This window comes from Sphaeramia orbicularis, chromosome 12 (assembly GCF_902148855.1).
Source record: "Sphaeramia orbicularis chromosome 12, fSphaOr1.1, whole genome shotgun sequence".
NCBI lineage: Eukaryota > Metazoa > Chordata > Actinopteri > Kurtiformes > Apogonidae > Sphaeramia > Sphaeramia orbicularis.
In genome coordinates this window covers 41,285,906-41,313,781 of record NC_043968.1, presented here as the reverse complement: position 1 = coordinate 41,313,781, position 27,876 = coordinate 41,285,906, and the positions used below count along the sequence as shown (strand labels likewise).

Genomic DNA, 27,876 nt, shown 5'->3' with positions numbered 1-27,876 from the left:
TTCAAGAAAACTGCAATAGAATATCTCCCTTCAATCAATTCGAGTCGATTAGTCGAATTGGGACATTTTGCGTTGACTTCAAGCCCCTAGTTGATTAATCGGTTGCAGCTCTAGTTTTGAAAACACATTTCTGTCAGTAAATATAGTTTACTGCGAATTATGCATTCATAGATTTATTAAAATTAACTTTTCTACTACACACAACAGGTACAATCTCAACCAAAGAAGTCTGCACGCAAGTATAAAAGTACATAAAGTCAAGGTCTTGGGGGAAAAAAAAAGCAGTTTTGAAAAAGTCTGGAATTTTTATTTGGATAAAGAGCAAGCACCCTGTACCAGTACAGAGGTCTCAATAAATACACATAAATACATCATGTACACTGTTTATTGTTTAGGTAGACGTTTGTGGTGCTAATATTTCTCTGTATTCTCCTTCCAGGTGTTGGAGGTTCCCTCTGGGAGGCTCCTGGCTACTCTGCTGGGACACACCAAGACAGTGCTGCACTGCCAGTTCAGCCAGAACGGCCAGACGCTCATCACATCCTCTGAGGACACCACCATCCGGGTTAGCTGGACCCCTCTCCCCGTTTGCTGCTCTTATCTTCTCGTTGAAGCTTTTCTTTTTCTGCTTGATATTTCTGTTTGTCTTGCTCCCATTAATCACTCCCTCCCTCAACTTCACCTTTTTCTCTTGCCTAATGCATGGTGGTGTTCTTTCACCTCCTCCCTCAACCTGCTTCACATTTTTCTTCTCTGCTATTGATTACCCCCTCCATCCCTATTCCTCACCTTGACAAAAAGTGCCTGCTATGCTGAATCGCTCATCCACACAGTATTTGAGGTCTATGTGGTGCTTTCACCTTCCCCCTACCTGTTACACTCTACCAGCTTTTGTGTCAGCCTCTTCACCTCTCCATTCCTAATCTCCCCTTTTGCTTCTTCTCTTGCTGTCTCTCTACTTTTGTCTACACTGCTCTGTATAACACTTTATCTCTTTTCCGCTCTTGTGTTGATTGTGTGTAACTATCTGTGTGTGTGAGTGTGTGTTTGTGTGTATTTTAGGCCGTTATGCTTCACCAACCACCGTCGTTCATGCTCTGTTGCTTGTTTCCCCTTTCCTCTCCTCCTGTCTCATCTTCTCCTCCTCCATCTTTTCTTTTTGAGAGACCTGTCCACTGCAGCACTTCCTTTCTCTCTGACAGTGCAGTGTCTTGCTCTGTATTCATGCAGCTGCTCCCTGTATCATCACTATTCTCTGACGGTATTCAGATGCATGCTATTTGACATGTGCTCTCAAGGAGATGGAAGTATGTATTTAGATTTTAATGCAGATGCCGAGTGAATGTAGAGAAAAGTAATGATGCTGATGTTAAGTGATGGATTCTAACCTTTGGAGCTATGACAGATTTTCATATAGAAGGAGAGAGCGTGCAACAGTGCCCACAAGTGCATGATTGATAGGATGATCTGGATGATTCTGACTTTCTTGGCCTCATCTTTAAGCTCAGTTGAATTCCTGTCTCTACTCATTTACTTTACTTCACTCAGCAATAAAACAAACACTCTAGACAGATACACAGCCCCAACATTTTAACTCACCAGTAGCATAAGCAAAAAGTGAGCATATGTAAGCATGGATATATAAATATGCAAAAACCTGACACACAGAAGAGCATGAAATACCGTGGCTCATTTACAGTGTTGTACAGTTGTGTGTGTGTGTGGGGGGGGTGTTCTTTAAAAAAAAAAAAATCAATAATTTATTGAAAAAAAAATTACCAGATCATCATCATCATCATATTTTTGCACAAAAATTTGGAAAAGCTGGAGAAGATTATAAGTTAACATCCAAAATGTTGATTTAAATAATGTGGTTCCAAAATGTCTTTGCTACTTTATCTATATACATACAGTATATAATAGTAAGGAAAAACCTTGAATACTGATAATTGCATCCCTCTACATTTTAATGGCTCAGAAGGCTATTCTAAATACTCCACTGGCTCCATCTGAGTTCAGTGAAATGAAAATAATAAAAACTTAAATCCATTTTTTTTTTTCAGCATTATAGACAATTCATGTAACACTGTATTACCTATAACTACCTCTGTTTGGCATCATTATATTGTTGTCAGTGGCTGCTGAGGTACTTGTTAAGCTTGTTGTTGATCAGCCAAGCTCACACATGCAGGTGTCTCCAAATAAAAGCTGACTGCAATAATTACGGTGTAATTACATCGATACATTCACTATACCTCCACTTGTCTTTTATTTGTATAATGTTATATGTTGCTGTCTTTCTGTCCTTTACTTTCAGCAGATCTTATGCACAGACCGAAATAGCTTCACTGTGAAATCAAAAGTGACAATAACTGTCATCCACAAAGTCAGGAAAAAAAGAAATTGTTTCCTCTACCGTAGCTCAGAGAACTAAAAATGCACAGACTTTACCTTATGGGCATAATTAGATACACTGTATAAGTCAAGAAATGTTTCATGTGGAATGTAGCAGCAAACCAAGAGACATTTCACTGGTCTACATATTTCACTTGGCACTATAAAATCAGAATGCACTAGTCACTGAAAATGTCCCTTTCCCTGTTTGTCTCTGTATGGATCTGTGTAGGTGTGGAGGTGGCAGTCAGGCGAGTGTAAAGTACTACAGGGCCATAAGGAGCAGGTCAGATGCTTCTCTTTGCTTTCCAAGTCACCTACTGAAACAACACTGCTGTCCTGGTCCTTTGATGGCACAGTGAAGGTAGCACTCACTCATATGCATATTCACAGAACAGTTAACATCAGAATTACACACTGAATAATTTTGTTGTATTCTTGTTCATTTAAAGGTGTGGGACATTGACAGTGGAGAGAAGCTGCAGGACATAGAGGCTCACCGTGAAGCCATTCTGTCTTGTCATGTCTCACCAGACGGATGCTTCTTCGCCACCACCTCTGCTGACAAGATGATTAAGGTTCAGCACTCACCCAAACACGCACACGTGCATAGTCATGGATGAGACATTTCTGTTCATCCGCCAGTAACAATGTGGCCTATTACACATCAGTGTTTTCCCCCAAACCTCTTTACAAACTACTTTGAGTATACACATGGATGCATTGCTCTAAGTGATACTGGAGGCTTAGTTTCTGCAGCAGAGAAGTGAGGGCCCTCAGAGATTAGCACACAGCAGATGGCCCCAGGCCTGGTGAGTTAGCTGCAGGTCAGTCTGTCCTCGTACGCCCACGCCCAGTGATCATTTACTTTGACTGCAGCCTGTGGACCTACTGACCCACCAGCCTGGCAGGCTGGCTAGCCCACAACGCACCCACCTCCCTGTCTGACCGTAGTTTTTGCCAGGCTCCCGTTTACTAACAGCGCTGTGCTCGACTTTGGCCTGACTTTGACTTACTCAGTGGGCTGCGGATGTGGATTTCAACCTTTTCCGACAGCAGCTTTAAAATTATTGCTTTTTCTCATCACCTATAAAGAAGTGAGCTGCACTGCTACTGCATGCTGAACTGTACTAAGACTGCATACGCTTTTGACATTGGCCCTCTCTCTTTCATTTTCTTTGATTGGAAATTATTGGTTTGGGGTGACAGTTTGATGTTTATGCTTTTCCATCCAATATACATCCATGGATGACAACTGGTGTTTCTGAGGGTCCAGCATTAGAGGCAAAGAAAAGCCTCTTTCTCGGGCATTTGTTAAAGCAGTTGATCTAAAGCCACTGCCACCAAGTTTCACACGGGAATTTGGATTTGGTCAGTGCTTACTGTAGAGAATGACCACTGGGTTGGCAGCCAAGCTGGCTTTAGTCAGTGGATGGCAGTGAGGGGAATGTGTGTTTTATGGATTTGGCAAAGATGATAATTGAGGTGTGTGTGCTATGGAGTTGGTTAGCAGTCAAGCACATAGTCCTTGCTCTCCAGACCAAGTAGAGGCTTTGGTTGCCCTCGACAAACAGTGCAGACAGTCCCTGCTCTCCATCAATTTGGATGTTAAACCTAAAGCAGAGCCATAAGTGTCTTTGTTGATGACCACAAAAAAGATGAAGGAGGGTGTTTGACCATGCTCACTCCATTCCTTCATCGTTCCTTCTCTGTTCCTGCTCTTTGTTTTTCTTTGTTTTGCTCCTGACATTTAGATGAATGGGACTCTGTGGGCAGACATATTTAGCTGCCTGCCAAATGAAGTGTCTAATTATGAGCTGTGTTATTTTCTGTGCAGCACAGGATGCAACCGGGGGTAAAGCAGGGACACACTGAGTATAAGAGAAGAGGAATTAAAAAAAAAAAAAAAAAAAAGAATGGAAGAGAGTAATAAAAAGAGAACAATGGATAAGAGACAGACACTAGCGGGAAAAAAATAAATAAAAGATGTGAAAAAACAAAATGGAGTGAGATAGCACTCATTAACCGTTGCATCAGTCTGATCCAGTGCTGTTAACAACATTAGCTCTGCATTTGGCATAATGTTTGTCCTCATAAGACCTACCACTGCTCTGATGATTGTTGTAATTACATTTCATCTACATACACACTGTCCAAAGGGAGTTCACATTCTGCATAGTGTTACAGAAACACTTATCTAAGTCTTGTTCTAAAACAGGTTACTCTTGAGAATGTAGGTGTTATTTACACATTTTAATTCAACTTTACAGCGACAATGATTGCAACAATTCCACTACATGCAAACATATGCACTGCTTCCAGTTTTTGTGTGTTTATCAGCCAATCAATTTTCTTTCCTAGCTCTGGTGCTGCAAGTCCTGGCAGTGCATCTACACACTGAGTGGTCACCAAGACTGTGTCAGAAGCTGCCGATTCTCCTGGGACAGTCAACGCCTCGCTACAGGAGATGACAACGGACAGATCAGGGTAAATACTCAACATTTGTGTGATCTGGGCTTTTGCTCGCTAATATGGGAATTCAGATTTATTGAGGCATACTCTGCTCTTTCACTATTAAAAGTCAGTCTCAGGATTACAGGATAAAGTGTAGATATTCATCTTGAAATGTTGGGGGAAAGATGATGGGAAAGAGCAAGGGGGAGGAATGGATAGAGGCAACCTGGAAAGAAAGAACAGAGCCTAGAGATGAAATATGAGGCAAAACCCTTTTTAAACAGTTAATGCTGAGGGTTGTCCATTGACAGCTGTGTCAGAGTACCAAGTTTTCTGTTTTTGTTAATTCCCAATAAGGAAAATTAATGAACTATTGTCTGCTTCACCAGCAGTTTTACACTAACACAATCAGAATGAGGCTCACGCTGACAGGGGCCAACAGTAAGGGTATGTCCCCGAAATCCCCCCAGTCCTATGCTATATAATAAAGCAAAGGGGGATAGGTATCACTTTCACATGAAGGATATCTGGCCTAAATATTCATTAATTTATTCATTTTCTGAACCTGCTTTATCCTCACTAGGGTCACGGGGCCGGCCTGAATAATGTCAGAAAATTATTTGCTGAATAATGTCAGAAAGGGTATTAGATAGTTGTTGGATGATCAATATGAACCAAGTTTGAACTTGACTGGCCTACTATTTCCTTAAGAATGTCCAAAAAAACCCTGATTTTTCAACAGAAGCTCCCCCAAACATTTGGAAAAAACACACTACCTGGTGTCAAAATATGACATCATGTAAACTAAGGGTAGTGGCATGAAGAAAGGTCATTGTTAGACAATCGATATGAACTCAATTTAAGCTAAGTCGACCTGATAGTGCCAGAATAATGGTCAGAGAATCAGTTTTTCCACCTAGTGAATGAAAATGACTCCATATGAACTCTGGATGGTAGCGAGAAAATAGACATTTGTATGGTGATCCATATTGCTTGATTTATGTCTAAAAAACTGATTTTCAACTAAAGCGCCCTTATTTGGATGACTTATAATACTCATAGAGAAGCTGAAATCGATAGGGTTCTTCCACTAGGGGTCCCTTATGTTGGTTATCATGGGATAAGAAATCCAACCAAATCTGTCCTAGTTATCACATTCACACAAAGGATATCCAGAGGTGGCGTGTGGGGTAAAGCAATTATACCACTGAAACTCCATTCGAGGATATAATAATGATTTGCCACCAATATTCTGTGAACCAAGATCAGCAAAGTAATGTTTTTTTAACATCCATTGGTTTGGAATTCACATGCACAGGTTGAAGATGGAGTTTGTGATCTTCTGCTTTTACTAGAATTTTGAGCAAGCAAACTTTGACTGCTGAATGAACTCGGTCACTTAAAAGTGGCCAATGTTTTCTTCTTGGTCATCTTCAGTCTCAGCTGAATCCAACTGGGATTCAGATTCATTTTGGTCTGTATTTGTTTTTTTTTCTTGTAACCCTAGTTCTCTGCTGTCTGGCATGGAGTGAGGAACTGGCTTACTCTCTTGGCATATGAGATTATGTCATTTGCTATTTTTTTTTGTCTGAAACGGAGGGAATTTAAGTTGCAAAGCAGTAAAATACTTCAGAATAAACATACCTCAGGAAAAATCCAGTTCCTAATGAATACTCAAAAGCTATCATCATATGAAAATAGTTATTTGTTACCTCAATCCCCGGCCACTGACTGATGCTATGTTACTAGTATGAGAAGTGAAGCATAAATGTACCATCAGCAACCCAAAATGAGATGGGGCCATAATTACCCCTCGTCACTCATTTCGATAAAATGCTTACTAATACCCTATGATCGCTGAAGGGTACAGAGGAGGGATGAGATAAAAGGAAGCAGGGCGGGTCCTTCTCAGGAGGGGTGCAGGAGCTGCAGGTTGTGTGAGGAGTTCAACTGAAAAGAGCAGGAAGAGGAGGAGATGTCTGACAGTGGGAGGTGAAGGAGAGGACTCAGACTGCCAAATTGGATCCCATAGGCTTTGAAACTGCACCGCCCCTACACAAACTCACACATATAAAGTACATGAAAAGTTAGAGCAGGTGAAGAGGCAAATGGAAGATGTGGAAAAGTCAGCCTGCAGCAACAAATGGCTGAGTGCCACCAGTCAACAAAGGGTTAATGCCCTCTGGTGGTCTCTGAGCTGAACTGCTACATTATCCATAAATGGCCGAATCCATCAGATCCAATTACATAAACCACAATGAAATCTCACCCCTGTTTCTATGGAAACAAATGTGAGTCATACAGGACAAAGCATGCCAAGTGTTAAATATAGCTGTACATGTAATGTGTCATTGTCGAGTAAACATGGCATGTGAACAGTTGCATAACAGCTGCATTAAATATGAGGTGTAATGGTGGACTTGATGGAACCCAATCAGCATTAACTGTGCATCTCACAATACTTTTAATTTAGCTTGAAATTAATAATTTAACACTTTAAAAAATGTAATACTTAACTTTTTGACCTGTTGCATTACTAAGGGTTGCCTGTGCAAACCAACCACAAGATATTCACTATTAATATAAAATCTATAATATTCGATAAGGAAGATGAGAGTTTTATCTGTTATGCCAGGTGTTATTATTTCTATGTATTTACTTTACATAATGAATGATTTACAATGCCTGGCTTTTTCATCACAGCTCTGGAGTGTTAAGGACGGCTCTTTACTGAAGATTTGTTCGCGTGATGGTAAAGATGGTATGGACTCACTTCATGGAGGCTGGGTGACTGACCTCCACTTCTCCCCTGATGACTCTCTTCTGGTCTCAACTGGAGGCTACATCAAGGTATGACCACTGGTGCTCTGTGTCAAAACTCATATAAATCACATGGGGAGAAATTCTACTTTTTAGCAGAAAAAATATTTAACATGCATAACAAGTTCATCCAAAGTGATTTTTCAAAATGACACCTTAAAGCCTCTAATGTAAGTGTAAAAACAACCACATCAATTTTATACAGTATGTTTTGATTTATCTGCTTGTGTTTTGCACAACATTTCCAGCAATGTCCAAATTCAACACACTTTTTTAGACAGAACTATGCTAAACAATGAATAAAATATCATCTGAAAATCATCTACTGAAAAGTTCAGCAGTTCAGCAATACTTGCGCTAGCATTTCTTTTGACTGTTTAGAATTAAATGATACTACATACAATGTGAATAAAACTCACACATTCATATCTATAAACGTGATTTCTGATTCATGTCAAATAGATTTAATCTGCAGTAACTGAAAATAACTTCCAGAATCCCACACTATGTCACAACATCATCTATTACTATGTCTTTTGTTATTGTTTTGATGGAGTGATCCAAGCAGCAGAAATTCTATACTGTGTTTAATATTTTCTGCTTGGTAGAACTGCTTTGTAGTGTTTTATAGCATGTTTCAAGGTGAAGGCAAAAGCACACTGGTCGTTCACTGCAAATTATTTGGTTCTTACTGAGATTTAAAAAAAAAAAAAAAAAAAGAAGCTTAGATTTAGAAGTGTTAGTTAATTTATTTTGTTTTAAGAGTTAATTTCTTATTTGAAGTGTTCAGCTTTACACTATAATCGTAAGTCAAGCACAACCTTATCTTTTTTGTCTCAAATAGGGGGAAAATCTTAAAATGAGGTAAATAACTGTTAAAATAAAAGATATTACATCTCTCCCCTAAAGTCTCATCAAAATAAATCTTGTTTTAAGATTCACAAACAAAGTCAAGTTGCTAGATGCAAGTCACACAAAAAGCATCTGAAAGAAACAGAGTTCATTTTTGCACTGTAAAAAATGAATCTGAAGAAATGACAGCAACTAACTTAAAAAAACCTATTTATTCTTATTTATAGGCTTAAAATATGACAAAAATTGTAACAGTTTAACATGACCCTTCACTAATTTGAAATGACTGAAAATTTCCTATGGCCAGTAGGAATGTCGAAGAGGCATGAAACCAAAGCCAAATTTTTTGTCTCATTCACTTCCATGTTAAATTTCTGTCACTAACATGTTTGACAAACTCTACATTCCCACAATCACTGCTTATTCAGTTCTGAGTTTTTTCCACATATTATACATTGATGCGTTCACAAGAGTCACCACAAGTCTTTTGTACAAGAATTTTGGAGATAGGATGTACGGTTATGGATTAATAGCAGTTTGTTTAAGAGGTAGTTTCTTAGTTAATTTAACATGGACGCCCATGTCTCCTCCATAACGAGTAGCAAATTGGTTGCCTGTCAGCACTGTGGACGTTTAGAACAGTAGGTAAGGCATGGCGCTCAAATGCAGTAGACCAGGGTTCAATTCCCAGTTAAAGGGGTCATTTTCAGCTGAATCAAACATTTATTTTAATAATTTTTTTGTACTTGTTACTCTTATTTTAAGACTTAAATTCTTATAGCCAGCTCAGTCAGTTTATATTTAGTATATTTCACTTATTTTGTGGCTGTAAAAAGTTAAATTTTAAGTAATCTCATCTTAAAACCAGCATTTTCTGCTTATTTTAATCCGTCTAAATACAGATGTAGACATGCTTATTTCTAGATTTAACATCTTAATTCAAGAAATCTTGTCAAGTGAGATTGTCTTGCTGCATGGACAGATACTTTCACTTGTTTTGAGTACCTTTTTCCTCAGATTTAGTGTTTTTATCTTGTTTTTAGACACCCTTTTTTGCAGTGTTGGCATCACAAAGCAGTATGCCACTTCTTGCCCACACATAGCTCAAGTACATTTGTACATGTAGAGACACTCCATAAAGGTACACAACACAGTTCCTCCATTCCTCAGACTTTTTGCACAAGTATTAGCTGATTGAGCTTTGTGTCATAGTTGAAACAATAGGTGTCCCCAGCATGCACCCGCATTGTAGCTTTATATCAAATTCTTCCATGGCTACCTTGATGATGTGACCAGAACAGTGTGTGATTGTGTGTGTCCGCAGCTCTTTCTTATTGCCTTTATTTTCACCAGAGATGGGGTCACAGAGCGGACAGTCTGAACTGGGCTCTGATTGGCTGCTTACTGGGCAATGATGTAATCCACCAGGGAGAGCAGATGTGATCGATGAGCCTTTATATCTCACATTACTCCTAACACTGTGTGGGGTTGGGCTGTGTGCATGAATATGTGCATGCGCTCCTTTGTTTGTACCTGCCTGTGTGGGTCGACACTGATGCTGCTCTTGAAGGCACTGGTTGCTGTAACTCAGGGTTTTTATAGACAGATGGCTGAAAACACCAAAATCCCTTTTACATAATACTCTTTTACAGCCGATAAGATCATAAAGCCTGGAAATTAGCTCAAAGGCCAGGCCTGCATTATATAACTGCTGTACTCTGTAATATCATTTTAGGGTTGTCAGAGTCTTTTTAGTAAACTCTTAATGCTCCGTTTTTTTGTTTTGTTATGTTTTGTTTTTGACAAAGCACACACAGCACCTGCAGTTTAAGGTCAAAATAAAATCCCTCAGTTTGCTATTAAAGAGAAAAAAGAGTGTTTCAACATGATAATAATTTATATCAGTTTATAAATATATATATATATATATATATATATATATATATATATATATATATACCCAGAACAGAACAACACAGACTGATCATTTATATTTTATTTTTCAATATAATCTCCATTTACAGCAATGCACTTGGTCCATCGATGTTCAAGCATCACTTTCCCATCACGAAAGAATGTAACATCCTGTATTATAACAACCAGTAATTCTGGGTGAGGCCATGAACTTATTGAACAGCCCTCGTGTATATATATATATATATATATATATATATATATATATATATATATATATATATATATATATATATATATATATATATATATACACACACACACACAGGGTGGGGAAGCAAAATTTACAATGAACATTTAGTTGTTTTTTTCTCAGCAGGCACTACGTCAATTGTTTTGAAACCAAACATATATTGATGTCATAATCATACCTAACACTATTATCCATACCTTTTCAGAAATTTTTGCCCATATGAGTAATCAGGAAATCAAACGTCAAAGACTGTGTGATTTGCTGAATGCACTCGTCACACCAAAGGAGATTTCAAAAATAGTTGGAGTGTCCATAAAGACTGTTTATAATGTAAAGAAGAGAATGACTATGAGCAAAACTATTACGAGAAAGTCTGGAAGATACTATTAAAGAAGAATGGGAGAAGTTGTCACCCGAATATTTGAGGAACACTTGCGCAAGTTTCAGGAACCGTGTGAAGGCAGTTATTGAGAAAGAAGGAGGACACATAGAATAAAAACATTTTCTATTATGTAAATTTTCTTGTGACAAATAAATTCTCATTACTTTCAATAAACTAACTGGTCATACACTGTCTTTTAGTCCCTGCCTCAAAATATTGTAAATTTTGCTTCCCCACCCTGTGTGTGTGTGTGTGTGTGTGTATATGTATATATATATATATATATATATATTCATTCTTTATATTACACTTAATTAAAAATATGTTCACATAGAGCTTAAGACATAGTGAGTTGCCAATACGGCTGCAGCATTAGTTAAAATAAAAGCTTGTTTCTGTTTGTGGGTTTTTACTTTCATGGATCTTTTTTCTTTCTACAAATATACAGTAAATTTTCTATATTTCCTGACATTCCTTTTAACAAATTAATACAGTTAGTTGTGTTTTCTCTTCCATCATGATATGTTTTACAAATTTGGCCGTACTTTCTTATTTCATTCTTTCTTTGTTTATTCCAATTATGGAAATATGGGGTATTTATAAGCCCTTTCATGATAATTTTTAGAATATTTGCTTCAGTTTGTTTATTTGTCAGCTTCACATGCGACTCTCTAATGTAAAATCTCTAAAATAAACTTCATCAGCTTTATCTTCTGTTGCTTCATGATGACATTTACAAATATTCTGAGAATCAGCGACTAGATCACTCCTCTGCTCCATTTCATGTTTTTTTCCCCCCCTCTGTCTCCGACGTCTTGAACAAGGCGTGTTGAGATGACAGATGAGGATGAGGATGTGAGGAGCAGTGATGGATTATTATGCCTGTCTTAATGGGTGAACCTCCTGCGTCTTGAGCTTTGATTGATTAATCGTACTGTGTGTCAGCTGGTCAGCTCTGAGAGGCCATCCTGTCTATCATTGTAATTACCATGACAGAGTGTGTACCTCTTATGACGAATAATATAGTTTGCAGCCTGAGGAAGCCTGATAGTAATCTCACTGTCTATCTCTTTTAATGACTATTACCATGTCTCAATGTTGGCCTGTTTTGTAATCACCAAATGTGTTGAAGCAAAAACTTGGCAATTACACCTAAGCACTTTAAACAGACTTGATAATTGAATGTTTCATAACGTTCTTTCACACCTTGGCTGTTATGTTTGAGAATGGAAGAATTGTCAATTAAAAAAGACTGTCATTTCCATATAAAATATCAACAAGCCAAAATAGTGTACATCTAAATTATTTACAGATATCATCAGAAAAACAAGGAAAGCTGTATTGTAATTACTTTTCTCACTCTGTCAGTCATAGAGAAAGGCTTTGGCAATCATCTGAATGTCTTCATGAGGGTATTTGGTTTGCAGTTATGCTCAGCTGGTGTAAGAGCGAGATTTCATTATTGAGGATCAATGGGATTGTATAAAATGTGTGTTTGGATCATAGCTGTAGACTGATTGATATTGAAGTTTGGCTTTTTGTGGTTTTGGAAGGTAGAGTGTCTAAATTTGGTCACCATGTACTCTATGTATATATAAAATACTGTATTGTGCAAAACTTCCAGGCTAATATTAGATTTGTTGGTTTAGTGAAGTTCTAATGACCACATATATGCATTTCGGTCTCTGTATTAAGATCCAATTTATTTGTGTGAAGTATGTACATCAGGAGAAACCAAGGTCTCAGGGGAAAAAACAGCTTCTATAAACCAAAGTGGTAGTATTTAGTGTGACCTCCCCTTACATCGAACATGCCTTTAACCCTTTTGTTCAGACAATATGAGATTTATTGCATTAATTTTCTGATGTTTTATGCCAGGTTTCATTCATCACATTTCAGATGTTTCTGTTTGTCTTCTCATGGGGTCAGGGGTCACTAAATAGTGGCTTTAACCTGTAGAATCCATTTAGGTTAGTTTTTTAATCTTTTAAGGCTGTGCACATATTTCCTGTATTTTTTGGTTGTGTCTGAAGAGAAGAGAGTGAGAAATACATATGTACACTCATTTCAACCCTGAAAAAACAACAAAGCCAAAGGTGGCCTAAGATGTTTGCAAAGTACTGTATCAGCTGTACAGTCCTGCATAATATCATAATAGATCATACAGGACATAAGTGTAAAATATGCACACAGCATGTTTAGCTTTTTGTCATGACTTCATATGCTACCTCTAGTCATATCTTGGATGAATATCTATGTTTGTATAATACTTTTCTTATATTTTATGGTATTTTTTGTAGTTTGTAGCAACAAGCAATATGTATACTACATAACTAACCTAGAATTTTGATAGATAATTAATGATGAGCTGGCCATTGCACAATAAAAACAGTGAATATTGGACTTATATATTTTATTTTATATGTATGATGTTTACATAATTAACATTTGGCTCTTACTCATATCAGTGGTGTGTGCTAGCCCTCTTTAATGGCAGTGTATATATAAATAATAAGTTCTCTAAGCACCATTTAAGTACTAAACAGATCTAAATAGTTTTGTTTAACTAGACGGTGGCAAATCCTTTTTAGTGGCTATTTGTAAATACCAGCAGGATTATATTATTTGGATTATGTGTTTAACATAAACACAACCCCTTTAAGTGTTGTTTGTTTAATTTACTATAATAATTATTTGACTGATTATAATTTAGATACCTTGGACTTCTCCCACAGTATTCAGAGGAGGTGCTATAATGTTCTATTGGGATCCTCACACAGATTGAAGCAGATTTGGTTTAATGATAGTGAAACAAGGACATAAAAGACCAAAATGTGTCTTTACTCATATACAAACTGCGCTCTGTGTTCTGATCATTGTTGCTGTGTGTACTCCCAGAAGACAAGTGCTTGAAAAACACATGAAAATAAGCAGAGCCATGAAGACCATGTTTCTCTTATCAAGATGTGCTTCGGCGGAGGGTTATCAGCCATCAGATCCTCTCTGAGCATCACAGGCTTTTCTACAGTGCAACGCAGTATGTTGCTGTCGCTGCTTAACCGGATAATGTTGTTATTGGTCGGATGAGAGCAGAAGAAGTGACAGCGGGTGATGTCTCCCATGGTTCTCACTCTGAAACGGGTTGATACGATGCAATGTGAGTTGTGTGGTGTTTGCCTCAACTCCCAGTGTAGAACGAGGTGTTGTGTTTTGTCCCAATGGTTTATACTCGTTTGATTTGTTAATCGTCTCTCAAGATGGCCTTTTATTATTTGTCTCTGCCTGTCATGTTGTCTCTGTGTTTTTATCATCTCTCCCTCCCCCTCCTTATGGTTCAGTGAATGGTGTGAGTGTAATTAAAAGCAGCAGGCGACTGTGTGGGGGTATATGCATGTCCACTCTCCTGTTGTGGGTACGAACTGTACCTGTGCAGAGTGTTTAATTAAACATATCTTACGCTCCTGATCACCTGGAGGAGCATTAGGTATGTTCACCAAAACATAGGATGCCCTGCTGCATTTGCTTTCAATAATGTAAGCTGACTGTTTTTTTAATTTAACCACAGTGTGTGTTTCTATGTGTCAGAGTGTGATGAAGTGGTGCAGTCCAGCCCTCTGAGAGAGGCTGTTACATCCTACACTGACTCCCATCAGTCCTCCTTCCTTCTGCTCCAGGTCCTGCCAGGAAACACTGTACCTGTCTCACACCTGGCCCTGACACACACACACACACACACACACACACACACACACACACACACACACACACACGGAACACCAATGAGACGATCTGTCACGGTGCCATGATCCAAGAGGGAGGTGGCAGGTGTGAAAAGGCTCATCCTCACTGCACGGACACACACACACACAGCAGCCCAGATAATTCATGCAAAGCCATCGTATTGCTAAAATATAAACCAACCCTTAAATATTCCCACAGATCTCTCAAACTCTGCCAGTTTCTCAGATTCGGAAGTGTCTTTACCAACTAGAGCAAAGACATGAGTGGCTTGTCCGATTCAGCCTAAATCAATACCTCTGGGTGCTCTTTGTCTTTTTCACTAAGCCAGCTGTCAGAGGCCAGGCCGAGGTGCCATCTCATCAGCAGGAAGGTTGGATCATTTCTGTTCTGTTAATCCTGCTATTTCATTTGGATTGACTCACTGATGAAACCACTGACGCTGCCACTGAATTAAAAAACAAAAGTTAATCACCGGTGAGTGAAGTTGACGTTGCAGAGATGAATATTTAACCATCTCTGCAGAAGAAAGTATTAACCTATGATTCTTTGAAACACATGAGAAGATTGCAATGACAATCAAGTTTCCCCTCCCTGCCTTCTTGTACTTTGCTTTTTCTGAAGAGAACAAGGACTTCATTGGTCTTGAAGTAATCCAGCAGATTTTCATTAAAATTAAGATTTCATGAAACCATCACTCTATATGCAGTGAATAGCAGTACACATCACATTAAAGGCACTTATAAAAGCCTCTGCCTCAGTGACATTAGTAACAAAATGATCACAATGGCTTTTTGAGGGAATTTTTAAATGGGTGTGACATAGTGTGAATATACATCCCAAATTATAATGTGAATACAACTTTAATACATTATGGTGTTTGTAAACATTATTTCTGCCGTAGACATGTCAAATCTATTTTCATTTGTATTGGTGGGGACACAACTCTGTGATCCCACTCTAATTTACAGCATCGTTTACTACTACCCTAATGTTTTAATAGACCCTTACTGTCAAAAATTACATACTTTGTGACAGTACAAGTTGTTTTTGCAATAAAATTCACAACTTCCACTAGTGCAACATTTGTGTTTTTGAGGAAGTCTGCACCAAGCTTTTTTTTTTTTTTTTTTTTCAGTCAGCTCAGATGTACCAAACTTAGAAAATATGTGGTTCTGAGCCTCCCAAGGGTTGTGTAGTGGAATATTTTTTATTGGGAATATGTGCTGAATTACTTTCACATCTGTATTTTCTGCTGTCTTGCAACCCCAAGGGGGACCCCAGCACTTCATTTCTAAGCATAAAAATACAAACAGCATGAAATGTGTTGCATTGTGAAGCGGGACAGGTGTGACCTACGAGATGATCAACAGCAGAGCTCATGTGGAGTCTCTTTATAAAAGAAACAGAAGTTACTGTGAGTTAACTCCAGTTCTTTGAGACTGATTGTAGGGCCAGTTGTTCTCCAGCCACAAGAAAACACAACTACATTTTGAACCATAAAAACTCTAGAACAAACCTTTCAGATACTATAGGTATGAGAGTCCAGATGACAAGACGTTTTCTCATGTTTTTCTCTTTTTTCTGTCGTCCAGATTCTTATACACATAGTTCCACACATTGTCACACAAACATACACACCCACATGTTCACACACTGACATCTTTAATACACCCCCCCACACACACACAGTGAATCCCTAGATGGATGGGGGTGTTGTAGATGACTATTCTTCCCTGCCACCAGTGTTGTCACACATCACTTATCAGCCAAGCCTGAGATGGAGGAGGAACAGAGAAACACAATTTCACCTTATCTCACCTTCTTACACTTTCCCTTGTTTTCATTCTCTCTTTCTCTGTCTCTTAGTTCCCGCCAGGCCTGCTCCTCCTCTGTCTCTTCCAGTACTATTTCTCTCTTTCACACCTTCATTTATTTTCTTCTCAGTGCTGTCACTTCTTTGTCTGTCCACTTCGGTGGCCTGATGTTCAAAAGCATCCACCCTCACCTGAAGGTAACACTTCTGCACTCCTTATGTGATGCTTGTGTGGAGTAAGTTTCTCACAACCATCCACCAGGAAAACATTGATGTTGTAGGTTTATACAGAACTAGTGTACTATTTCAATGTTTCCAAAAAAAAGTTTCATATCAATATTCAGGGTTCATACAGATCCTAAGTATGTCTTGCATTTCATTTTGTGAACATTTCCAGATAAATGTACATCAAGGTTATTGTGTTTTTATAGCTTGTGGCACTTTTCATTTGTGTTTCAGAAATAACCTTCATATGGGACTATTTTAAGCCCCTTTTCCACAGCACTTCTGTTGCGGGAATATTTTGCCTTTATTCCGGAATGACGTCTGTGTAAACAAAATGGTGGATCATTTGGTCCCACCTCTGTAACACCTCTGGAGGTAGTAACAGAGATGTGATAAAGGTGGAATCATGATTCCGGAACGCTACGAAAAAGGAAAACCTCTTGTTCCGCAACCAAGGTGTCATTTTGATGACTTATTGCGTGTGCAACGCCTGCACCGTGGGGATGTGAAAATGAGCGTGGGCCGTGTACAGTAAACAAACATATCAACACGACCAGAAAGATGTTGAACTGGGGAGACTCCAAGGTCCAAGAGCTCTTGTCACTTCGGGTGGCGGACTCTATCCATGCTAACATTTGCGGAACAGTGAAAGAGTCTCTGACTCTGGAGAGGTTAGCAACACTGCTAGGCTCAGGGTATTTCCGATGTGGAAATGATACATCACACTATGCGCTGTGCCACCACCCTTTTGATTCCGGAATGCAGGTCCGCTGTGTAAAAGTCCAGCCTATCTCACCTCTGTTACTCCTCTGGCTTGAGTCAGTGGGGAAAAAAGGTGGGATCACCATCTCACCTTCTTTCCAGGATCTCTTTGTAAAAGTGGCTTTCGTGTTAGTTTTAGGTACTAACAGCATGTTGGGCTAGGGAAAGGTAACAAGGGTTTGTTTATCACAGAAGAAATGCAATCTGATTAAAGTCATGTTTCTGGACTTTGGTGGTAAAATCTTTGGCTAAATTAACCCTCTGAGTGAAGTAAAAAAAAAAAAAAATAGTTGTGAAACATTATTCATATTCTGGTGACAGGTTTGATCTGCTTTCTAAACATGAGCCGCCATCCCAGATAACTGTGTCTTAAAGAGGCTTCAGCAGCCAATGAAGGTCTTGTTATAGCCAATCATCAGCCTTGAGCAAGATTTGAAGTGTTGCAGGGAAGGAGAGAAGGGAGATGTGATGAAATTAAGGAGTGAAGGTTGCACTGACCTTCCCTCAATAGACACATGATGGACAGAGAATCTGTCAAAGATTAAGAAGCTCTTGCTTAGCAGAGAGCAAGGAGAGACTGAGACTAAAGGACAGAGGGAAGAATAAATGCTGTCACCTCTCAGGGATGAATGTGTTATCCAGCAGTCAAGATTCATGTAATGAGATTGACTAAGTAAATGTGTCAATTTCCCTCCCTGGCAGAGCAGACCTTAGCGCTTTCTCTCAAGGCTAAACATCCGGCAGCCAGAGTATTCATTTTTCTTTTTTAAGTGAGAGGTATGTTGCCTTCAGTTGCATCCTTTAGTTCAAAGATCCTGGGTTTTTTGTTGCAGAAGTCAGAAAAAAAAAAAACTTGCATGAAGCGTGTTTGGTTGGAAATATCTATGTGGCCAACATGAACACAAGATATTCATGTTGAAACCAAGTTATTTGTGATATAGGACATTCTTACCGTAGTAAAAAGCAAATCTAGTAATTTAGGATTTAATTAAGACTATTTTTACAGAATGGCACAATGTATTGGATCAGAAGGGTAAAATCTCAAAAAAGATAATCCATTATTGGTCCCACAACAGGGAATTTTGCAGTGTTACAGCAGCAGAGGGATAGTAATATTTAAAGTAAGGATTGAGAGAAATATGGAAAGTATAAAAATATAAAATATAAAGTGAAAGTATATAAGATAGAATTCAGTACAAATAGTGATATTAACCCGAACCACCATTTGTCAAATTAGAAGTAATACTTGCAATTTTGCTTTGTTTCTTTTTTTCTGATCATAAAATCATCACTTATGCCAACTGGAACTCATAAGTGAGTGCACATTCCAGAAAAATCCAAATAAATGTGTTCACTTGTCACAATCCCCCTGCGTTAAGAAAAATGCCAGTTCTGGACTCCCACTGTAACGCTGCACAGACAACCTTTCATTGCTACAGCTCAGGCTGTATGTCAAGACACTTCCAAGCCTGTACTTTAACAAGACTCACATTTGGACCCAAGTGGTTTAAGGAAATTCATGGCAGCCTTTCAAAGTCAGCAGTAGTGTAAAACTGACACATTTTCTGACTGAATGGGACTCAGCACAGTTCACCTTTCAAGGCACTGTCACAATTTAACAGTGTGGCTGACTGAGTGCCTGCCATCTGTATTTTTATCCTCTTGGGTCTAAATGTTACAGTGTTGTGAGTAAAGACTTTTACAGCAGTTTTGACTTGTGTAGAAATGAAAGATGAACTGCAGTGTCCGGTTTAGTGTTTCTGAAACATCGTAAAAAAGGACACATTATGAACAGTCTATTAATATATTGTAGTTTTATTTATAGCTGCATCTTCCTCTTGGAGCAACGAGGGAGGTATTCTACTTTCTTGTCTTGTTTTTTGTAGTTCTAATATTTTATTTTTGCTTTGAAGAAAACTCTCTGAACTTATTTACAACTTATTCTCACCAGGTTAATCAAGTGCTGCACTTGTCAATGTATTTTACATCTGTATTTCAAAATAGGAATCTCTCTTGGACGTTAGTGTTATGTTAACAGGCAAGTTGCACCCCTTGGCTTTTACTTTGATCCCTGCACTCGACCGGCTTCAAAATCAGTGCAGAGATGGAAATAAAACAGTTCAATGATTGCTGTGTTCTAAAAAGACATGCAAATGAGACAGTGTAACAGGCCATCATGTCGGTTCAGGCAGTGTTGGCGGTTTCATTCAATGCTTTATTTTCACCACGCCGTTACAGAAGTAAGCACCCCGCAGTGCTGCTCCAGTGAAGAAGCAGACCTGCCTCTAAAAATACCTACACACACTCACCACATGCAAAACGGCTCCTCAAAGTGCATCCTTTTTTCACCCAGAATCTATTGTTCTAAGGTTTTCATCATTTTTTTCCTTTTTCCATAATCCAGAAATGGATCCAAAAGGCCCAGTTCGAGATGCACACGTTCTTTTTTCTCATGTGGTCACATTGGAAACAGTGTTGATATATTTTCCCTTAAGTCCTCGACTCCCTGCATTTGCATCCTGAGAGAAGAACTTTGAAAGAGTTAAGTTTGGAACGAGTGTGGCCTGGTTTCTGTGCTCTTGTTGTTGTCAGGCTTGGGGTATAAACACAGGCTGGTGAAATATTTATCTGGCTCTGGGAGGCAGTTGTTTCCCCTGCATTGCTCATTAAACCAGGGTTAATTGTCTCTGGCTGGAGAAGAAGGGCCTTTTGTATGCGCAAATCACACTGCAACTAAATGAGGCACAGTGGAGATGAGAGATCAGTGATGGAGGATGAGGTGGAGAGAGATGTTGATTGTGTAGACTTTTACAGATACACACCATCACCGTCTCCTCCTTTAGTTGGTCGTTTTGCATTCTTTTTATTCAGGCTGTGGAAGACACACCGGGTTTATCAGGGTCTTCAACCTTAACCTTTCAGCCTTTCAAAACTCTCATGTCGGCTTTTATTTTTGCTACAGTTGCTCTGTTCTGTGGTGCATTTTTATGTGAAGTGCAGCTATTTACTGCTGCTGCCAGAAAATGAGGATGTATAGAGTATGTGCACAGATGTTAGAGTAATTTTAGTACATTATTGTATATTTTGTCAGGCTGCTGACCGTCCTAGGTGCTGTGAGAGGATTTTTTTAGAATAATATTTGACTATAATTACAATATCTATAAAAATATATACTATACAATTAGACATTATTAATGTGAGAGAAAAAATAAACAAATATGCTCATGAATAAAGAACAGCTGGAATAACTGGAATCATGGTTTATCAAATCTGACATTACCATTAAATTATTGATATATGTATGTAACATTAGTTTCACGTTGTCCAGTCAGTAGACTAATCATGTCAGTAAAGATGAGAACCTATACATGAAGAGGCTAACATGGTTATAATGCAGAGCTGTTGATTTATTTATTGCTTGGATAGTTACTGTCAGCTTATACTTGTGATGAAGCTCTGCCGTGATGTAAAATGTAGATGTAAAAAATAGTACGTCCTCATACAACATCATGTAAATGAATTGTATATAAGATGAATAATGATGAACTCAAATACATGCACATACAAATGGCCGATGACAGGAAATGTCTGTATTACGCCACCATTTACATGTAAGATATTACTCTGTTAAATTTTAAAGAAAGTTGCAGTTTGTTGAACAATCAGACTGTGAAAATATATAAACAGAAAGACTGAACACCTTATTACAAGTTCAGGGGTGATCGTGTCTTTGCTGCATCAGCTCCTAAACTTTGGAACGATCTGCCTCTCCATATCAGACAGGCCTCTTCTCTGTCTGTTTTTAAATCCCTTATTTTTATTCGATTGTTTTATTTGGTATTGGTTTATTGTTCTTATTTGTTGTTGATTTTACTTGTACAGCTTTTTATGTTTTAATCTATTCTTGTATTTTCTTCTTTTATTTAGGTTTTATCTATTCTTCTATATTTTTATTTATTTATGTATTTATTAATTTATTAATTTTTATTTTATTTTTAGGTATTCTATGTCCTTTAATCTATTCTTGTATTTTACTCTGTTATTTTGTTTTTTATTCATTCTTCTGTACAACACTTTGGTCCAATGTGGTTGTTTTAAAGTGCTTTACAAATAAAGTTGGATTGGATTGGATATTACCCAATTACTGCTGTTCATACTTTTATCAATATCAAAATTTCATGTATAGGGGGTAGAGCCTCTCAAGCACGACTCAAGGACGACTTTCTTTTATTGATTTCTTTCTTTTCACAAATCAATGATCAATAGACATTGCACTGTTTTGTGTCCCCTGATTTGCAAATACTTCCTGCATTCAAGTTCAAGGATGGGGAAGTGACACATGTACACAGAAGGAAACGTCACTACGGCTATAATATAAAAAACAAACACATAGCATTAAAGTTATACTGAAAAAATGACTTTGGACCCTGTGATGCTCTCACCACAGGTTGGAGGTTAAAAAAAAAAAGGCTCAGGAAAAACACTGAAGCTATCCAACTATTTTCCAAACCCATCCCTGAGTCCATCTAAGCTGCTTGAGCCCAAGTACCCTTACACTGTATTTTTCACCTTCATCTTTTTGCAGCCCTCTCTAGTCCCATCTCACATTCTCACATAGGATTTTTTTCCCCACTTTTGTATTTCTGTTTCTGTTTTTCTTACTCTTTAACTCTTCTTTAGCCCACTAGCTAAATGCTTTCTTTCTCTTTTGATGTCTCTCTCTGTAACATTTTCTTTTTATGGCTCTGTTTCTGTGATATAGACTGACAGGAATGAGAAGTATGTCAGAGAGAGAAGGATAAAAGCCCCGTTCTGAATTTTACATTATCTTTCTGTTCATCTCAGATTTTCAGTTAATACATATTTTTTATTCTTTTCCATCTGTGTTGAACAAAGAGTCGCCAGAGGAAGTAAAAGAAGTATAAGATGGAGGGATGTATAGAGGGGAAGAGTGAATTGTCTGAGCATCAATATTTCAGGGGATGAAACCTTGGATGAATAATTCAGCCTCGGTGTCACACTGGTTCCTTCTCTGCAGGTCTATTGGCCTGAGCACACACTCTCACTAAATCCCTCGCCTTCTCTGTCTTAAATAAAAGTGGCCTCGCAGAATCTCCTGAATCTGCTCCAGCTGGTATCTTCTTTTGTCTTTTAATCTCCCTCCATTGTGTGCATCCTGCTGGCTCGTGGAGTCCTTTTTTTTTTTTTTTTTAATATAGAGTAGAAACTGTACCTATTCCCAGCTGACTCCATATCAGAGCTATTTATGTGAGAGGAAGATGAATTACTTCCCTCCACCTCCTCTGAAAGACACAACTACACACCGGCTCACACCTAAGCATTGCCCGGGCCCTCTGAAGGGATACATGGATATTTCAGTTATGTAAGTGATGCCGACGCTCCCTCAGGTAGCCTGAATAAGCAGACCTATTTAGACGGGGCTAACGGTGAGGTCCCATCTGAGAAGATCAGATGCTACTATGCTGTTAGTGGAAATAAATCATGGTTATTCAGAGTCGCATGGTGGCTATCCCTAATTTTGACCCTTGTGTTTGTGACTGAGACAGAGCTTATCTGAACATGCAGAATGGTGTGGCTTTACTGATAAGCACTGAGTGGCTCCTATTCTTTTCTATCATGTTTCCACTAAAGACCTTGATGTATTTTACCCACAGTGGGCCTTTTTACCCAGTCAGTGTGTCAGTTGTCTCAAAGCCATTTTAAGTCAGGGGTTGGAGAACTGTGGTGAAAATCAGTTTAAGTGAAATATTACTGCTCCATTTTATATTTTATATCCATAATGCAGTGCAATATAGATAGAGACAAGCAGAAAAGTCAACAGTGTTAGTTGGCTGTAGTTTTCAAGATGTATAATTGAGTTAAAATGTTCAATTTTATGATTTAATTAAGTGAATGGGTTTTACTGAAGAAGTGTTCACCAGTTCTACTATAAAACACATGAGAATACTATAATTATTCACATTTCTTTTACCAAGATATTTATACATCTGTTACATAAATGCACATACATCTATGGATTTGTGTAACATTTTATTATATGTCATGAAAACATTAGCCCACCAGGCTAACAGTCTGTCTTATGAAAGCATGTAAGATTTAACACATTTTATGTCTGCAGTAGAACATTTCCAAAAAACCGTAGACCAGTGGGATATTCAACCATCCCACCTGTCTGAAAACATTTCTGATAAGCCAGAAACCTACACCATCTATATTATAAAAGTCAAGTGGCCCCTGTGTGTGTGTGTGTGTGTGTGTGTGTGTGTGTGTGTCCACGGATTGACACAAAATCTGGAAAGAGCTGACTTCTGCAGTTTGCCATACTTATGTATTTTTGATCAAGGAATAGACTAGCAAAAACAGCAAGTTGATAGGGCCAATATTTTGGGAGATATTGGTATTTTGGAATTCAATAGCCTTACAATGACATTGCTATGGCGGTGACTGCTGGACAAATGCAGTACAGCATGCACAAATACACAATAGCATAAAAACTACCACATCTAGAACCTGTGGATCCACGGGTCAGTGCGCTAGTAGAGTATATTTTCTACAACCTGAAAACACTGGGAAGGAGTAGATATGGAAGTCTCATGTCCTCTCAGATCACTAGAATTACAATGTGCTGAAACGTGGTTTTCTCCCCCCTATGGCACTATTGCCCTGTTTCCACTATGTGGTACCGACTCGGCTCGACTCCACCTTTTTGCTTTTCCGTTATGCAAAAGTACCTGGAATCTGGTACCCGGTACTAGTTTTTTAATATTTGCTCGGCCGAGGTTCCAAAACAGGTGAAGAGATACTAAAATGTGACGTTTAAACACTGCAGACCACTGATTGGTCAGAGAGTTGTCTCTACATCATTGCATCATCACGAACCGCCATTTAAAAAAAAAAACAGATTCTGAAGTTTACAGTAAATATACAGGTAGGCTAATCCATGATAACAGCCCGCAAAACAACACTGTGGTCAGTCGAGGAGGTTCAGACATTTCTGTCCTTGGTGGCTGACGAAAAGATTCAGCATGAGCTTGACGGGGCAACACGCAACGAGTTTATCAGCAACTCTCATGGCAGATGACAAAACACAGAATGACGTCACGGAAGTTATGTGCAGCATCGCTATGACGACCAGGTACTCTGAAGTCAGTAGTATCCTGTAATGGAAACGGTCTCCAGGAATAGTGCTTGGTATCTGAGTCAAATCGAGTCGAGCCGTGCCGGTACCATGTAGTGGAAACGCAGCATAAAACAACTAACACTGACGCTTTTTATTATTTGTTAAAGATGGGGACAGTAAGGAAAAAATACCTGAAGTCTCTGATTTCTCTTATTTTCATTTTATTTTTCATTGTTTTAATTTAATGATTTTTAATGAGTTAATTGTTCTTTATAGTCATAACGTGACAGATAGTAAAGAGCATTTTAGAGATCTAGAAGTAGAATATTCAAAACAGCTGTAATGATAAAAATAGTTACAGAAAAATGAACTGAAACTTTGAAATGTGTTTTATTTGTATAAAATAAATTACCCTCAAGACAAAAAGATTTATATCGCATTAATGATGATAACCACCATATAAAGTTTTATCACGACTTTCCGTTTTGCTGTCAAGAAAAAATTATCCTAATATAATTTAAAATGCCATCATTATTTTATGGCCCAGCCCTTCCTCCTCTTGTTTCTTCGGTAGTATTTATGTCAATATGAGAAAAAACAAGGAAGAGGGTCTGTTCTAAGGAGTAAATTTCATCAAATGTATAAGCTTTTTCAGAGTGTGTGTCTTTTTCATGCTAATAGCATCCTCTTTTTCAATATTTTTCCTTTCTGTCTTTAAGGCATTAGTAGTCATATAATGTACAGCTGAACATGGTAGAAAACCAATTTTCCAAGCTTCTTTCCAGTTAATTTCAGCAGCGTCAGCGTAGAGAAGGAAGAGGCGATGCTGTTCTGCATCTTTGAAATGAATTGCAGCCACAGTAAAGACAAGCCAACACAGTCAGACATATACACATATCTCTCCAGCAAACACACCTGGGGGGTGTTGTCCACTCACCAGCACATAAGAAACACACAAATAGAGTAATTTAGTATCTATCAGTTGCTCCCATGAATCAATGGTCCCTCAGTGACGATGTTGATATCAGCACATCAGCCATCTGCTGTGAGGATACATGCACCCACAGTCAACCACACACACACAACACTGCTGTGTATTCCCATAAGAGAGAACAAAACCTTATGGAAGGAGGCTCATCCTGTTTGTCGCTGTTGTTATGATAAATGTGTTCTTCTGTTTACAGCATCTTTAATCTGCACACACTCCTTTTGTTTAATGCACCCTGCTCTGTCTGTTCTGTCTCTTACCTTTTCCCCATGTGCACCCTCTGTGTCTCCAGTCAAAGAACGCTCATTGTTTCTTCTTTTCTTTCTTTTCTTATTTCCGTCTCCTACTCAGGCAAATGCATAAATATGCATGCAGTGTAGTCTAGTAGTCACTGTTCTCTGTGGTAAATGATTCAACATAGTGGTTTTTTGGCCTCTTTCTCCTCATACTAAATGTAGTCTGAGTTGAAGCGAACATCATTTTCACACTTTTGCACACCGCTCCCTCCATCCCAGCATTTACGCCACAGGACTCTTTTAAACATTTATTTTACTCCAGCTCTTTTCTCCATACATTACATCTCTTGGCTAATCCTTTTTTTATAACCAGCTGGAGTCATGGAGTATTTTTCACCCTCTTATTCTCTATTCCGTTATGCTGTTTCACCATTCATCTGTTGCCCTTGTTTATTGTGGGATGCAGTCTTGTTGTTCTTCGACTCTGCTTGTTCTCTGTGCTTGTCTGTTCGGCTGTTTTCTGTATCAGAGTATTATGTCTTTGTTTGAGCTGTCAGTGCTTTGGCAGCCGGCAGCCATCTTTCCCTCCATACAGACGCAATTACACTTTAACTCAGAGTCTCATTCCCTGCTCGTATATCTGCTCCACCTTTGTATCGATCCCACCTGTAACTTTCTTCTTTGAGCAACACATCTCTCGCTCTCTCTCCTCATTTATAATAACAGATCAGTGCATTAAAGAGTACATGATGCACCTATAGATGTCTTATGTTATTAACCTTTCTTTCACAGATATCACTCATTTTTATATGACCAACACAAGTAAAACACAGTTACATTCAGTTCAGTACAGACATGATGACATGATATCCTTGATGACTTTCTTATCCACAGGATGACACATACCATAGCTATTTCTTCTTTTATTTTTAGACCATCCGGTTGAGAAATGATTCATCAAGTGCCTTTAGTTTAATACGTTTTCTATTTGATTTAAATGATGACTTCCTTCAGATCCTGCCACATACAGTGCACACATGCTGTACATATTACACATGTATAATTTCTGAGACTATGCAGGTAAAATATGTGATGCTAAAGCTGTTACTTCACCACATATGAACACAAGACTTCTTATGCAACTGTTTTATTTTGGGGGGGGGGGGGGGGGGGGGGTTGTTTTTTTTTTCATTATGCTTGATAAAACAGCCTATACTGTTAAGTATCTTTGGAGCACTATCCTAAATAATATTGATGATACTCTGGAATGGAAATCAGTCTGTTAAAACAATATGTTACATTCTCTTTTTACTCCTTGGTGACTCATGGGTTAGGGGTCAGAGAGCACAAACTGATGTCCTAAGAGAGCAGCAGTTATTTCCTCACAGTGAATTATTAAACTGTGGGATAGCAGGGCTCTAACTCTAAAGCCTTTACGCTGAACATTTTACAGGTTTATTCCCTGGTGTGACCTGTGTAAAGATGTCGAACAGGATAGTGGACATGAGTTCTCACCTAATGATTTACAAAAACAACTAAACTAAGAGCTATTTCTGTGCTATTTGTGTATCTGTGGGATTAGATTAGATTAGATTAGATTAGATTAGACTTTATTGATCCCATAACGGGGAAATTCAGTGGCTAAAGCAGCAACAGAATAAAGTGCAAGAAAAAGTGTGCATGCATAAAGATAGTGCAAAAAACAAAACAAAGTAAAAAAAAAAAAAAAAAAAAAAAAAAAGTAATAATAATAATAATAGTAATAAAACCTATACAGATTACATTCGTGGAAAAAAATTATTAGGCCATCTTTTTTTCTTCAATTTCTTGGTTATTTTAATGCCTGGTACAACCAAAGGTACATGTGTTTGGACAAATATAATGATAACAACAAAAATAGC

The 27,876-nt window shown here is 38.3% G+C and overlaps 1 protein-coding gene across 1 annotated transcript in view; it reads left to right on the top strand.

Annotated features, from left to right (window-relative positions):
- apaf1 (apoptotic peptidase activating factor 1) overlaps positions 1-27,876 on the top strand; it is a 50,037-nt gene that overhangs the window by 17,764 nt on the left and 4,397 nt on the right. The window contains exons 22-26 of the mRNA XM_030149822.1: positions 440-565; positions 2,627-2,758; positions 2,847-2,972; positions 4,756-4,881; positions 7,552-7,698. Of these exons, the coding sequence (XP_030005682.1) occupies positions 440-565; positions 2,627-2,758; positions 2,847-2,972; positions 4,756-4,881; positions 7,552-7,698 (657 nt within the window). The remainder of the gene's footprint in view (positions 1-439; positions 566-2,626; positions 2,759-2,846; positions 2,973-4,755; positions 4,882-7,551; positions 7,699-27,876) is intronic.